This window comes from Spermophilus citellus (genome assembly GCF_964194105.1).
Source record: "Spermophilus citellus genome assembly, chromosome: 5".
Classification (NCBI taxonomy): Eukaryota; Metazoa; Chordata; class Mammalia; order Rodentia; family Sciuridae; genus Spermophilus; species Spermophilus citellus.
In genome coordinates this window covers 138,669,680-138,684,596 of record NC_138186.1, presented here as the reverse complement: position 1 = coordinate 138,684,596, position 14,917 = coordinate 138,669,680, and the positions used below count along the sequence as shown (strand labels likewise).

At 37.3% G+C, this 14,917-nt stretch overlaps 2 protein-coding genes across 3 annotated transcripts in view; one reads left to right on the top strand and one right to left on the bottom strand.

Annotated features, from left to right (window-relative positions):
* Positions 1–14,917, top strand: part of LOC308649774 (mediator of RNA polymerase II transcription subunit 23-like) — a 30,408-nt gene that overhangs the window by 6,171 nt on the left and 9,320 nt on the right. The window contains exon 6 of one of the 2 annotated variants that reach the window (XM_081295602.1): positions 19–840. The exons of the other annotated variant lie outside the window; for it this stretch is intronic. Coding sequence (XP_081151728.1) covers positions 19–186 — 168 coding nt within the window. The 3' untranslated portion in view covers positions 187–840. Of the gene's footprint in view, positions 1–18; positions 841–14,917 lie in introns of those variants that run through there. 2 annotated transcript variants of the gene reach the window in all.
* On the bottom strand, positions 3,157–14,441 carry LOC308649773 (arginase-1). The gene is made up of 8 exons (XM_081295601.1): positions 14,320–14,441; positions 10,329–10,401; positions 7,916–8,090; positions 5,834–5,993; positions 4,359–4,453; positions 3,920–4,024; positions 3,595–3,731; positions 3,157–3,365 (listed from the first exon to the last, which is right to left on the bottom strand). The coding sequence occupies exons 1-8, from the start codon at positions 14,374–14,376 to the stop codon at positions 3,196–3,198; spliced, it is 972 nt and encodes a 323-aa protein (XP_081151727.1). The 5' UTR covers positions 14,377–14,441; the 3' UTR covers positions 3,157–3,195.

The following is a 14,917-nucleotide window of genomic DNA, read 5'->3' as shown; positions in this document are numbered from 1 at the left end:
TGTGTTTTTATTTCTTAGGTAGAGAAGATTATCTGTAATTTAAAACCAGCTTTAAAACTTCGTCTTCGATTCATCACACATATTAGCAAGATGGAACCAGCTGCAGTGCCTCCACAAGCTATAAATAGTGGATCTCCAGCACCTCAGTCTAATCAGGTGCCAGCATCCTTACCAGTAACTCAGTGAAGTTAGAGTTACTGTAGTGAGAATGGAAATATACCTGTCTTAGAAAGTGGACTCAAGTTTATTAAATCTGAATGTGATCATGCTAAAGTGATGTGGTAGAAGAAGCAGCAGAGATATTCAGATTGTTTTCTTTTGATTCAAATGGTGAATCTCCTCACACCTTAATTCCCATCTCCCTGTCTATATTTTTGTCTCTAAGAGATCAAGTGAGCTACATATTGTTCATATTCATAGCAATTAAGAGCACCCTAGGAACATAGATGTATACTGTGATCAAATGACTTTTGCTTTGTATTCTCAGTCTTTCCTATTTTAGCCATTGTTTTTATTTTTATTTTTGTTTTATTATTGTATAGTCAGTCTTAAAGTACTTTGCTTTCAAGACAGAACACATGTAAAATAACCATTACAAATCCTTTTATACATAAATCTTCTTTTGTGATTCTTCAGGATAATAGAGATTTTTATCAAATAAAGGACTCTGGGTTTCATTGCATTGCAGAAGCAAACAAAGTTTCGTATTTTTTTTTAAAGACTTGAAATTTTTATTGTAAATTTCCAAGTAAATAGTCTAATGTTTCTATCGAGGTACATGGGCAGTTTTTGCCTTTGCTTTGAACTTACCAGATGAAATGAGTTGGAAGCCATGTAAGAAAATATCACCTGAAAATGCATACATTTAAATAAAATCATGCTTAAATGGCTGATTCCTGAATCTCTGTCTGTAAAAATCAGTTGCTTTTGCATGTTGATATCCTCACCTGGAATTTTCATAATTCCAATTTTTTTAAATATATGGATTTTTAAAATACATTTTGGTTCTTTAGGGTTTATTAGATTTCTGAAAGACATTGTTAATTTTGGGGGAAATGGCATTGTGAAAAACTTGAAAACTAGTAAAGACTGTTGGATGAATACACCATATGATTTCTTTAGTTACCTAAATTTGAATGAATGTCTTTCCAGGCTTTATGCTGCCAGGGAACTGAGCTACTCCATGAGGTGTTCTACCCTAGTTTGTGACTAAAATTGTCTTAGGAATTAAGAGTTACTAGTCTAAAAAAAGAATTAGTGAATTGAACCAGCTGTAATTCAAATTCTTATTTCCAAATACATTTCTCTTAGATTTTCATTTTTTTCATAGTTCATATCATTATAATCACTATATCTTTATTTGCCATACAAGTTTCAGCTTAAAATGTAGATAATGGCATAACTAAGTTTTACAGACTTCATATTAAAGTTCCAGAAATTTTATGCTTTATATGATTCCAAATATTAATTTTAACATAGTCTTAATAAATTCTTGTTGACTTGGGGATTATATTGCTTTGCTTTGAAATCCTTGATTGAGAATAGTTGTGACTCTGGTATTACACAATAGAATAGAAGAAGTGAAATTCAGACTTTATCACAGACATGTCCATTCCAATTTGTTTATTAAAAATTCATATTTTTCTCATTGGCAAGTAGGAATATGATTTTCCTTGAGTAGACTTTTAGAGTTGCAAATCATAGACATCAATAGAAAGTAGAAACTTTATTTAGCTGAGGGAAGAAAATGCCTTTATTTTCATTATTTCCTAAAAAGTTCTTTCTTTTTTTTCTTTCTTTCTTTATTTATTTTAGTAACTTTAAAGCAGCTTTGTCCAATACAACTTTCTACAGTAAGGAAATGTTTGTTCCTATGCTATCTAGTATAGAAGTTAATAGCTATACGTGGCCGTTGAACATTTGAATATGGAACTGAGTTTTAAACTTTATTAATCTTTCATCATATTAACCACTTATGTCTACTCTACTGGACAATTGTATTATAATGGCACATCTTGATTACTCTTACGTCATTCAATAAAATGTTTATATTACAAAAGCCATAGAGGCAATAGCTAGGTTTAAAATTCTAAGTTGCATGTCAAAAATCAGATGGTAGAGACTCTTAACATATAACTGTTAGAATAACACACTAAAAGTTCTACCATGGAGCCTGCTTCATTAGTTTCCTTGGATTCCTGTGTACTTTGGGGAAAGGGGGAAGAAATGTTTCTTTCTTTTCTTTTGTTTTTTCTTCTTTCCCATGTTCCATAGCGATGGTATGTTTTTAGGATGCTTAAAAACGGTAAGACATTTTGTAGTCACAGACAATTTTAGGTGGAATTCTAATCTGAATTAGGACATCTTAGAAACAGAAAAGCAGTTTGATTTCTCTGGCTCCAAGACAGATTTAGGGAATATCTTCTCCTTCCCTTGCAACCTGAAAAGCAACTGTGCTTAAAATATCAACCAATATCATGTTTGAGGTTTAGGAAAAGTAAAATAGGGTCATCTATAATGTTAATGAACTTAGAGATTGCCCAAGCCTATGGTTATCTACTTTACAGATGAAGAAACCAGAGCCAGAGTTTTAAGAGCTTCACTAAGTTCTGACAATGTTTTGGGAATGATGATTTCACTGACTTAAAAATACAGCAGTTTTAAATGGGATATATATATATATATATATATATATATATATATATATATATACACACACACACACATACATACATACACACACACACACATATATATTTTTTCATATGTGTGTGTGTTAATCATAGGACAACACAGTCTTATTATAAAGAGTTTATTACAAAAATTATGTCTTTTGAACAACAAGGACACATGGCTACCTCTCCAGGTTGGGTGGCTCTGCCTCCTAATATCAGGAGTTCCTCACTGGAGAGCTTGTATTGGTGTGTGTTTATTTTCGATGCCAGCATATTATTTGGACATTAACATGCCTCTCTCTAAAGTTGTATTTTGCTAAAATGGGAAATACACATTTTTAATTGTACAAAAGTTTGAATTTTCAAATCTTGAATTTTCAAGCAGGAATTGGTAGAATTCATAAATTGGAAAAAAAATTCTGAAAGAATAGATTTTGAGGAGGATAACTAGGCTTAAGTATATTATTAGATTTGGTAATTATGTTGTTAGCACTGGGATTTTTATATCTTGTTTTCACACTTACTTAGGTGGATTAAGGTAGTTAACTCTAGGCTTATGATTACCCTCCCGAGCAACTCCAAAACAAGCCAAGGTTATTGCTAATGCTGTGTTCACTGTTCGAGTTACTTCTTCTGGTGTCTTCCCAAGAGATGGGTTTACTTCCATTATATCTAGTCCTGAGAGTAGCCCTACAACAACAACAAAAAATGTGAATAATGTAATTTATAAAATTGTTATTTTAATATCAGCAGAACCCAACTTCAAAAGTTACCTGGTAGTAAAGAGAGAGCAACCAATAGAATATTCTTTACTTATTGCATCAAGTGATGGGTGGGGCTTGGTTTTCAGATCAGGGAGCATAAACACATACTAGCTGAGTGTACACTTGCTTCTTTATTGTCTCAGGTTTTTACCTACCTGTTTTGTAAATTTCTTCTGTGATGTACAGACCTTCTCTGTAGGACAGACCCCCCACGACAGGTGTGCCAGTAGCAGGTGTGAAAGCAGGGTCCAGCCCATCAACATCAAAACTCAGATGAATTGGCCTTTTCTTTCTTTTAAGAAGTGGGAAAGGATTTCAGTATTTCAGTTTAAAGTTGGTGGTTTAATATTTAGTAGACAACTACAGTTCTTATTCTGCAAACCCAAAGGTTCCATAATTTTTATGCAAAGGTTTCATTAATAACTTACATCAGTTAGTATCATTAGCAAGTCTTATGTCATGCACACGAGAGCATCATACCTTCCTAGTAGATAGCTGAGTGTTTCTTCCATCACCTTGCCAATTCCCAACTTATCCACTTCAGTCATTGAAAAGTATTTAATACCCAGAGTTTTCACAATGTAGCTATCAAAGAAGAGATATTAAAATAATCTACAATTAATAAAGCTGACTCAATTCCCTCCTCTTCCCTTTATTTTTTAAAAAGAAAGATTACTGGTAAAGAGTATATAAAATATTTTAATTTCTGTGAACTGTATGCATGTAATTTTATTTGATTTTTAACAGCAAGTCAAGATATAAATACCCTGAATAAATATATGTGTGTGTAAATGTATATAGATACGTGTGTGTGTGTGTGTGTGTGTGTGTTTGTATATAGAGGTGTTCATTTGGGGCTGTAAACATCTAACACACAAAAGAAAAAATAAAGACAAATCACATCAACGAATAAACTTACTGTTCCCCCGGATCCACGTCTCTCAAGCCAATATACACAATATCCTTGGCAGATATGCAGGGAGTCACCCAGGAGAATCCTGGTACATCAGGGATCTAAAGTGGCAATGTTTCCATTTAGTTAAATGTGTTTCTCTTGAGTAAATCCTACAGGTAATGTTGAGGACAGTTGTTGGATTATGTATATCTTAATGTTTAGAATATAAACTTAGAGGGTATTATTTTTAAGATAAATAAAGGGAATGCCTGCCTTACCATGTTAACACAGCATTCCCTGTTCTGTGCCCCAAGTCTGCTGGGTCCTGCTTCCTCAAAACTAAAGAAATGAATGTGCTTTCTTTACTTTAGTAGCTTCCTTCTTCTCTTTCTCGCTAAAGATCAAGTCCTCTGGATTAAGTCTAGAGTAGCTAAGGGGAATGTAGGACAAGACTTGTTGCTGCTCTTCATATCATAATGTGATGACTGATAACCACTTTGTCCTGGAGCCAACCTTGGCTGTTCCCATATGTTAACTTGACATTTTGCAATTTTATAAACACATTTGTTGGTCCTCAGTTTTTATAAAAAAGTTACTTCTGAGTATTTAACAGTACAAGGTTTGAATCCCCTTGAATCGTCATTAGGACAAATATAATTATTATCAATAAAGATATTAATATACTATAACATCAATAAAAATTATGAGCCACAATGTTAAATCTCAATCTAGAATTTTATCTTAAGTCTTCTGGAAAAGAAGGTGCTTTCTGCCATCAATGTGAAGTGATAAATCATTGTAATCTGCATTGAAAACTTTTTCTTGAAGAGCTCTGATGTACAGGGGATACTTCATAAGGAGGAGAGGTGGTGTGATGTGTAGTGGGAAGAGATGGGAACCAGGAGACCGAGTTCTGCTCCTTCCCTCACAATATACTTGACGTGGTTTTGGAAAGTTGATGACCTCTGAACCTCTAAGGGGTAGTTTAAGAATCCAGAGAGAGGATATTCTTCAGCATCTGTGAATTCCCCTAAACACAGATTGAAAATAGAGGTAGGCTTATGATGGTTTGGTCTATACTGAACATGTACAGACTTTTTCATCATCACCTAAACAAGACAGAATAATACCTCTTTATATAACATTTATATTAGATATTGTAAGTAATCTAGAACTGATTTAAAGTATATGGGAGATGTGCATAGGTTATATGCAAATACTAGGCCATTTTGTATAAGAGACTTGAGCATTTGAAGGTTTTGGTATCTGCTAAGTATCCTAGAACCAATGCCCCGTAGATACAGAGAGACAATTGCCTATGGAGTCAGTTTGCAAACTATGAAGAAAAGTAAAGACAGAGAACATTACCCCCTTTAACAACCATTGTTTTGCTTGTTAGCATAGAGAAAATGGTTTGCAATTATATCAATGTAAAATGATTTAGGATGCTTCCTACTTGCCAAGATTATTTTGTAAAGCAGTGCCAACCAGTCTTTTACCTTTCCCTTCAGTTCCTTTAAGAGGAAAGACACAGGTTGTCCATGCAAGTTCCCAGTGGGGGTTGTCAGTGGAGTGTTGATATCCGTGTGAGCATCCACCCAGATGACTCCAAGGTCAGGATGGACCCTGGCATGGCCAGAGATGCTTCCAATTGCCAAACTTTGGAGGAGAAGAAACTTTGTATGAACCTCAAGTTGTCAATATCGTTACATACCTACATCATATCATTAGCTCACTTAATCTGCCTGCTAGGATTTAAGTCCAAGTAGCTTTTTTTTTTTTTTTGGTACCAGGGATTGAACTCAGGGGAACTCGACCACTGAGCCACATCCCCAGCCCTATTTTGTATTTTTATTTAGAGACAGGGTCTCACTGAGTTCCTTGGCACCTCACTTTTGCTGAGGCTGGCCTTGAACTCCCGTTCCTCCTGTTTCAACCTCCCAAGCTGCTGGATTTACAAGCATGAGCCACCATGCCCAGCTCAAGTAGCTATTTCTTACAGACTTTTAAATTAGATGCCAATTAAAGAATTATGACAATAGAGAAGGTATAGCTTACACTTAATACTTACTAAAATGTTTAAGTTACACTGCTATCATTTTACTAAAATATTTTTAAGTCACCTTGTAATAAAATTGCATTATATAGTTTAACCAAAAAAATAAATAAATAAGTATGCATCAAACCCTAGCCACATAAGAGATTCCTTCACATGAGATACTGTTCAATTCTTAGAGTTAAATCCAGCTCCATTTTGGCAGATACTTAATTCTCTGAAGTGAATTATGACAAAGTCAATTTTTCTTAAAATTTGACTCTTTCATAATTGGAAAGCATCACTCAATTCTTCCATACACTAGAGTCATTGGTTCTCTCACTCTATTCTGTGCTCAGAGCCTCTGCTGTGTCTACAATCTTGCTGCACATTTGATGTCCCACTCTTGACTGGGTTCAGGCCCCTCAGATCCATCCCAAGTACTCTAAACTCCACACATTTTGCCAGAATGGAAAATCTAAGTCGTGCCTTGCACAAAAGTTAAAAGATTTGAATTTACTATACAATGCCCAAGTTTCCAACTTGTGAGCATTTAGGCATCATTCAGAGAATCCAGAACTATCAGATTCTCAAAAGGAGAGCAATCGTGCCTGATGTCCAGGTTGAGGTTCGTTTTTCCTTTTACGTTTCCTGACTTTTCGGCATTTTTTGCTCTTAAAATTTCCACTTACAAATTTTTCCACTTAAAAAAAGAAAGTGTGCCCCACTCTTTCAATTATATATTTGTTAAAGAAGCCCTGGTAACAGCTGGCTTTAAAACACAAAGTTGAGGGTTGTGAATTCATTGACTCTCATATCAAAGCTCAAGAATGTGTCTACTTTTTGATGTCATTAGGCTTCTTCCAGTAATAGCATCCTTGAGAGCAAACATTTAAAAAAGCTTCATCCACAAAAATAATTGTCATACTTTATAATAGTCAAAATTTGAAAATAACCTAAATATCTGACACTACAAATGTAAATGGTGATGTAATTGCTTGCTGAAAATTATACAGCAAAAAAAAAAATGATGCTTATAATTGGGTGTAGTAGCAAACACCAGTAATCCCAGTGCCTCAGGAGGCTGAGGCAGGAGGATCACGAATTAAAAGTCATCCTCAGCAAAAGTGAGGCACTAAGCAACTCAGCGAGACCCTGTCTCTAAATAAAATACAAAATAGGGTGGGGGATGTGCACCTGAGTTCAATACCTGATACAAAAAAAAAAAAAAAAGTGCTCACATTCTTTTAAAAACTTGTTAACCAATTGAGTTCTAGGTATTATAAGTAATTAGGAAAAATTAGCTGACAACAAGCATCACTTATTTAGAAATAGAAGCCTGCACTATTTGGCTAAAATCCACTCCTGTTTCCTGCTGTAATTGATAAACATCAAGATATTGTGAGACTTTGCAAATTCCACTAAGTCCGTTTCGGTAATAAAGTAGGAACCTAAAAAAATTGTTTTTAAGGCAAAGTAGAGTATTAAATATTGGTGTTTTTGTCTGCTGTGCCCGACCCGCAGGGGGACAGCCACTGCATAAGACCTGTGGTCTCCACCCAGCACCAAGCTGACTCTGTTGTTCTTCTGGACCTCTGACACCACATCTGCCAGCTGCTCGTTGGCTTTTCCCACAGACTTTGGATTCTTCACAATTTGAAAGGGGCTGTCGTTAGGAACATCAGCAAAGGGCAGGTCCCCATAGTCTTTCACATCACACTCTGCAATTAAAAGTTTCAAGTTACTAAATAAAAATAGATTGCAAATCAGTTTGGTTACAAATGTATAAAATAAGTATTTTCAAAAGTATAAGCAAAGGCCAAAAGACTGTAAATGTGGTGAAGGTGGAAATGTCTGCTTTTGCCTGACAGTGTCCTGTCGGCACCATCACCTCACTCTGGCACCAGCTGTATACCTAGCCCTCAATGAGCACTTATTGAAGCAATCCAGTTAGAGCAGACACTAAAAGAACAGTGGCAGTTTCTGGTTTGGACCTAGCAGGAGGCATCACTGTCCTTACCACTGTCCCTCTGTTTCTCTCTGCCTCTGTACTTTCTGTCTTGCTATAATAAGCATACTTTGTTTTTGTAATCAAGAAACAGTTAAAGCACCCCAAAGACAGAGTACACCAGCATTTTCTAAATTTTTTTGATTCTGTATTAATGATTATTTGGGTTGAGGTTTGTTTTTCTTTCAGGTTTCTTTTCTTTTGGTCATTTGCCATTCTGAAAATTTCTACTTACATTTTTTTTTCCATTTAATAAAGAAAGTTGAGCCCCAGGCTCTCAACGGTAGCTCTGTTACAGAGGCCCTGGTAACAGTGGCTTTCAAAGAAAAAACTGAAGGGTCCTGATCCAAACTGTCACCTGCTGAAGTAACTCAGCTTTCTCCTTGGTCCTCTAGGACCTGGCTCTGGATGGTGCTGTCAGAATCAAGTATGTGCTTAGCCCCTAGCCTCTGCTTCAGCAAGTTTGGTAGCTTTTTTAATAGGAAAAAAAATTGTAGGTAACCCAAAGTCCCTAAGGATCTGAGTGTGCTTCCTAAAAGGGCCTGAAAAAGGTTTCAAAACTAGAAAGCTTCCTGTAAAACTGTGTACTGGGATCAGTTCAGCCATTGTTCATTTATTACGTCTGGGTGTTAGTGATTCAGTAACACCTCCAAGAGGTATCATCTCAGATGAGATGTGACCAAATTAACCAAGTCCATTTACCAAGCTTTCTATTCTCCTTCCCTCCCTCCCTCCCTTCCTTCCTAGATTTAAGAGCTATAATCTTAACTCACTAAAATTTGGTTATTTTTAAATGTACAGACGGATGAGTTTTTGAAATACCTATAATCTTGTAACTACCACCACAACTCATATGCAGAACATTTCCATCTCTCTCTCTTTTTTTTTTGCTACTGGGGATTGAACTCAGGGGCACTTGACCACTGAGCCACATTCCCAGCCCTATTTTGTATTCTATTTAGAGACAGGGTCTCACTGAGTTGCTTAGTGTCTCACCGTACCTGAGGCTGGCTTTGAACTCATGATCCTCCTGCCTCAGTCTCCTCAGCCACTGCAATTACAGGCATGTGCCACCTCGCCAGGATTCCGTTCCTTTTATTCCTACCCCACCCCCAGGAATCACTGATTAGCCTTCTATTGCTATACTTTTGTCTTTCTAGAATTTCCATCAATAGAAGCATACAGTATGTGGTCTTTTGTTGCCTCTTTCACATATCATGTTGTTTTTGAGATGTACCTATGTTCCAGTCTCTTGTTTTGATTTTTATTTCTCTTGGGAAAATATGTAAAACTTCTGGATCAAAAGGTAAATGAATCATTATGTAAGAAACTGTCCAACTGCTTTCCAAAGTGGCTGTATCATTTTGCATTCCTAGCAGAAATACATGAAGCTTTCAGTTGTTCCATGACTTCATTAACACTTCATCAGGGTTTTTCAAATATAAAGATAACATATACTTATGCCTCAACTTTAACAAACATATAATTTTTTCGTTTTCGTTTTACACATACAAATGTGTGTGCGTGCACATACCTACTATGTAAAACCTAGGTGCCCCTAATACTATTATTACTGTTTCTTTTTCTTTTTTTTTTTTCTTTCACAAATTGGGATCCTCTTTTGGTAGTCTCCTTCCTGAAACCTCTTGGTTTTTATTTAATTCTACTAGCTCCCATAGCATCCTCCCCAATCCCATAGTTCTTGCCACAGAGGTTCTTTTGTACAGCACTTCGGTTGGGAAGACAAAACTTCCGAATGAGAAGTTCCAACAACAACGTTTACTGAGTGCTTTTCCCAAACCCTGCCTCTCTGTTACCATGTGGCTATACAGGTGCATGGTTAGTCTGCAGTTCTGTGATATAAACATCCGTACAAACATTCTGTTTTCTCAGGAGTTCTCATTTCACTAGGAAGGAGATCGGGATGATCATCTTTCAACTTAAAAATTACCTTGTTCTTTAAGTTTCTCCAGCAGACCAGCATTTCTCAAGACTGTAGGGCCTTGTTCCACCCCTCCTCGTGGCTGAACAATTAAAAAGTAAAGTATTTCAGTCGTGATCATGACCACCCAATGCCCACAAGAACTTTTCATTACTTGAATCCTATCTATCAGTTTGTGAGATCCTATAGACCCTGGAATTTAAATCCTCTCATTTAATCTTCACATCAAAGCCAAATAAGAGGAACCAGAATCCCATCATGAAGGTTATGAGATTCTCCTGCTGGACAGCAGTTACTGAGTGGCAGAGCCTCTGTTTATATCCTGCTCTCAGGATTCCAATGCTGCAGCCCCTCTTCCCATCACACCACCTATCCACACAGCACAAAGCACCGTGAGAGATGAAGATAGAATAATGAAAAGGAAAGGCCCCTGTTTCTGAGCCACTCATAAACCCATAGAAAAAATGTGGGTGTTTAATACCAGTTACATGAGTAGTTGCGGCAATACAGATATGAGGTGTCTTAGTAACCAAATACAGATATGAGGTGTCTTAGTAACCAAACAGTACTCCTAACTCTGCAAGAGGCAGGGTGGGTCAGTGATGGCTTTGTGGCCACATGATCTTTGAGCCAAGTCTTGCAACATGAGGAGGTGGTCAGAAAAACATGACAGGGTGATGCAAAAATTTTGCAATTCAGGGGAACAGCTTGGGCAAAAGGCATTAGAAGGGAAAGAACGTGGTCTGGGCGAGACCAGCCTGTGTACAGGTCCTCACAGCAGTACCTAGGGCCTTTTGGGGTGGTGAATGCAGGCAACAGGAAAATCACTACCTGGGAGCTGAAATCATAAAGACCAGCCCAGAAATTTCAGGTTCTGACCTGTTTAAACAGTCATAAGAAACTACACCCATGCTGATTCCACACCTGGGAATGGACATGCCTCTCCTTTCCAGCATGTCCGCCTCAAGTCCCCACTGATAGGGGTCCCAAGAAAACATTTTTTAAAAAAATATCTTTCTGGTTTTAATTTCCAACAGGACTTTTAGATACATCAAGTTATTTCTTTTTATCAGATGAGAAGACATGCCAAAAGAGACGTGTTTATCCTAGGATTGGGGCTGTGGCCCCAAAGTAAGCAAATATTTCTTCCCCAAGTGACAGGTGGCCTGTCCAAGGTGCCAAGCAAATCCTTGTTGTCAAATTCCTGTCTCTGGCACACACTCTTCCTGACATATTTTTCTCCTTTACTCCAATCCTTTTGAATTTTTTTTTTGTATTTTATTTTTGATTAACATACAATATTTGGATAGATTTATGAGGTACAGGGTGACATCTTGACTCGTGTATACATTGGATAGTGATCAACTCCAGGTAATTAGCATATCCATCACCTTCAACTTTTATCATGTCACTAGAAAGAGCACATCCAAAATCTCTTCTAACTATTTTGAGATACATGGTACATTAGTGTTTTCTACATTTACCCTGCCCTGCCTTACAGCATGGTAACTTGTTCCTCCTGTATAAGGGAACCTGATACCACCTGTAACCTGTACCCCCTGACCAACTTCTGGTCAAGGAGATGACCAACCGTTGATCAAGGAGATGGACTTTCTCCCTCTTTAACTCCCAGTAAGGTCCTACTTGGTTCATACTCTGTCTTTAGTTTTGTATTTTTGTCTCTTCTCCTTTGTTCAATTTCAATCTAAATTTCTTTACTTTATGGCACTACATGTTGTCATGTAGGTTTGACAAACAGTAGGTGGTCAAAAACAATTTGACAAAACTCCCTGGCCTTTTTTTCTCCTTGCCCTTTCCAACATTAGAAGAAATTTCATCTGTCCCTTAATTGACACTGTATTTGTTTTAAGGCTGTCATTAAACTTCTCAGAGTGACATATTCTAGCCTTTGTTTTATTTGTTTGCTTCAAACTGCTTCTTGGGATTAATCTTTGCCTGTTGCTTGGTTCATCTGTCCACTTTGGAAACTGCTTTTTAAGTTCCACTGCCTTTTTAAATGGAGCCCAGTCCCTAATGGACCACAAGTATCAGATCTACTATGGAGTTGAGCTCTCTGAATAGGCTTCAGTGCAAGTCAGGGGCATAGATTTTGCAATGAAGCAGCCTTGTCTGGAATCACATAGTCAAGGCTATGTAACCTTGAGCAAATTACCACACCTCTCTGAACATTGTTAACTGCTAGATAAAAATAATACCTACCTTATTGTTTCCTTGATGCCTTACAAGGGGCAAGGCAGAGAAAGGAGCTCTTTCTCAGACTCAACCTTCTATCATCTGCCTTCTAGTCTTCCCTTTTTTGCCTTTTGTCAAATTTTTATCCCTTTTAAATGCGGACAAAAGCTTATATGTTTGTCACTCCCCCCCACCCAACACACACACACACACACACATCTCCCTTATGGCTTAGTATAGAAAAATCTCTCTCTCTCTGTCCTGACAACAATGAGACAATAAGTTTCATTATCACGGCCATGTTTTAATGGGAGAAGAGCAGGGTGTGGTGGTGGTGGGGATTACTAAGAATGGGAAATGCATTCAGTGGCACTTTGACACACTATACCTCAGAGGTTGTCATTGTCCCCAGAGGGGCTGTCAGCAGGGTTAGGCTTCTGCAGATGCCCCAGAGCCAGAACATGTTTGGACTCCTTCCCTCTCTCCCCCTTTCCTTCCATTTGCCTCCCTTCTTTCCTTCCTTTTAAAAAATGTTTCATTTGTTCTTCTGAGTCACACAACAGTAGAGTGTATTTGGACATATCATACACACATGGAGTACAGCTTCCAGTCTTCTTGTTGTGCGTGATGTGGAGTTTCTTTCCTACCTTTTTGTTGCTTTTTTCAATTCTTACTGTTGCAAACTGTTTGAAAAATAGGTGAGGATATTGTGGATTTTAAAGGACACCCGTGTCGGCAGGACGTCCCTCTACTAGGAGGCCTCTTTAGAGGGTTTCCAGGGCAAGGGAAGCAGTATTTACAGACAGTTCAAATGCAGTTGGGGCCTCTAACCTCTGACCTCTCCCAATTTGTTTTGCAGTAAAAAGTCAGAGTGCACATCAAGACTTCAAAATTAAAAGGGGTGAAAGTCTTCTTAAATTTTTAGAAACTGGGAGGAGTCCATTAAAAAAAGAAAGAAGAAAAAAAAAAAACCTCAACCTTTGGAATTTCAACTCACATACTGTCCTGTTCAGTTTGACTTTTTAATTTTCCTCTTTAAGCCCAGACCATGTTGAAGTCTGGAAGGCATCCTGTCATCTCATTATAATTACCAATATGAATGTGTCCAGACATGGGAAAAGAACTGTCAATTTAATGTTCATGATATGTGTTGGTTCACACTTAGATAGCTCTAAGACAATCTGAAAGTTTCATAAACCCTTAGTCCAGACAGTGTTTCCAACTTGCAGTATTTTCCCCCAACTCAGGAAGATACAGGACAGATTCTACCAGCTCATGGACCAAGGGTTTCAGAGAATCTTTAAACCATAAAATAATATGAATTGTTGACAAAGTTGCATAAAACACTATCTTTTAGGTTATCCAAATTAAAACAATTCTGAAGATCACCACTGATTAAATATTTCTACTCAACGAACTACATAACCGAACAAATGAGTCTTCTTAAACTCTCCTCTCCTTCTGGATACTCAAGGAGCATCACAAACACCAAAACAACAAAAGATACACAAGACGCTGCACTGAAAAATAGTCCATTTCAATGCAAAATAAAAACATTTTGGTTCAACACGAGTAAACGAATAAACATTCAGTTTCAAACAAAATTGAGATTGGGAGTCATAGGAGTAAGTGGGTTTGAGACCATAATTACGCAATGTCTCGAAATGGTGAGAGGACTTTAAAACATCCTTTCCTCGCCCAGATTGTAGAGAAAAACGTAAGTAACCGGAAAGTCGCATCTTACATGTTTTAAAGTCCTAAATATCCAATAAAGTACAGTTATTCAAAGCGGAGGCCTTATACTCACCTGTCCCTTTGAGAAAGGGGCTCCGATAACCCCTATGGATTTTGACTTGGAGCTCATGTTCCTTGATACTTCACTTTGCTGCACCAGTATTCTCAGGTTGCCACACTCTGCAACACTGGAAGACAGAGGGCACATCTTTTTTGCCACTTATAATTGGGTTGAATGTGTTTACTTTATTCTAATGAGGACACCTGGCTCCACCTACTGAGCAGAAAGACAGAGTCAAAAGAAAGGCTTGCACATTGTTCAAATGAACCAGATTGTTCTGAGCTCAGATCTCTAATTAAGTGAGCATTATTTATGTTCCTTGTTCTTGTCTTTGTTGAAAAGCCACCCGAGTGACGTTAATCTTTCTTTAGGCAATTGAAAATTATATGTGGTTTCATAATTGCATAAGTAACCATGTCTATAGCTGGGTAAACCTGTAGTGGCATCCCCTCCTCCACCAAATAATCTTAATTAAGCTTCTCCAGAGACCCTCACCATAACTGTTTTTATTAACAAAATATCAACAAAAACGTCTGCAAGGAACTCAGTGTAGTTAGGACTTTCTATATTTTGGTTCTCTGCCTTGTTAAAAGCTAAGTTTGGCAACAGA

Excerpts from the sequence above, each read along its gene's own strand:
- LOC308649773 (XM_081295601.1), bottom strand. The coding sequence starts at position 14,376 with ATGAGCTCCAAGTCAAAATCCATAGGGGTTATCGGAGCCCCTTTCTCA. Across the intron at positions 8,091-10,328 it reads GGAGAAACTTAAAGAACAAG|AGTGTGATGTGAAAGACTAT; the intron begins GTAATTTTTAAG and ends TTTTAATTGCAG. Across the intron at positions 4,454-5,833 it reads TAAAGGAACTGAAGGGAAAG|ATCCCTGATGTACCAGGATT; the intron begins GTAAAAGACTGG and ends TTGCCACTTTAG.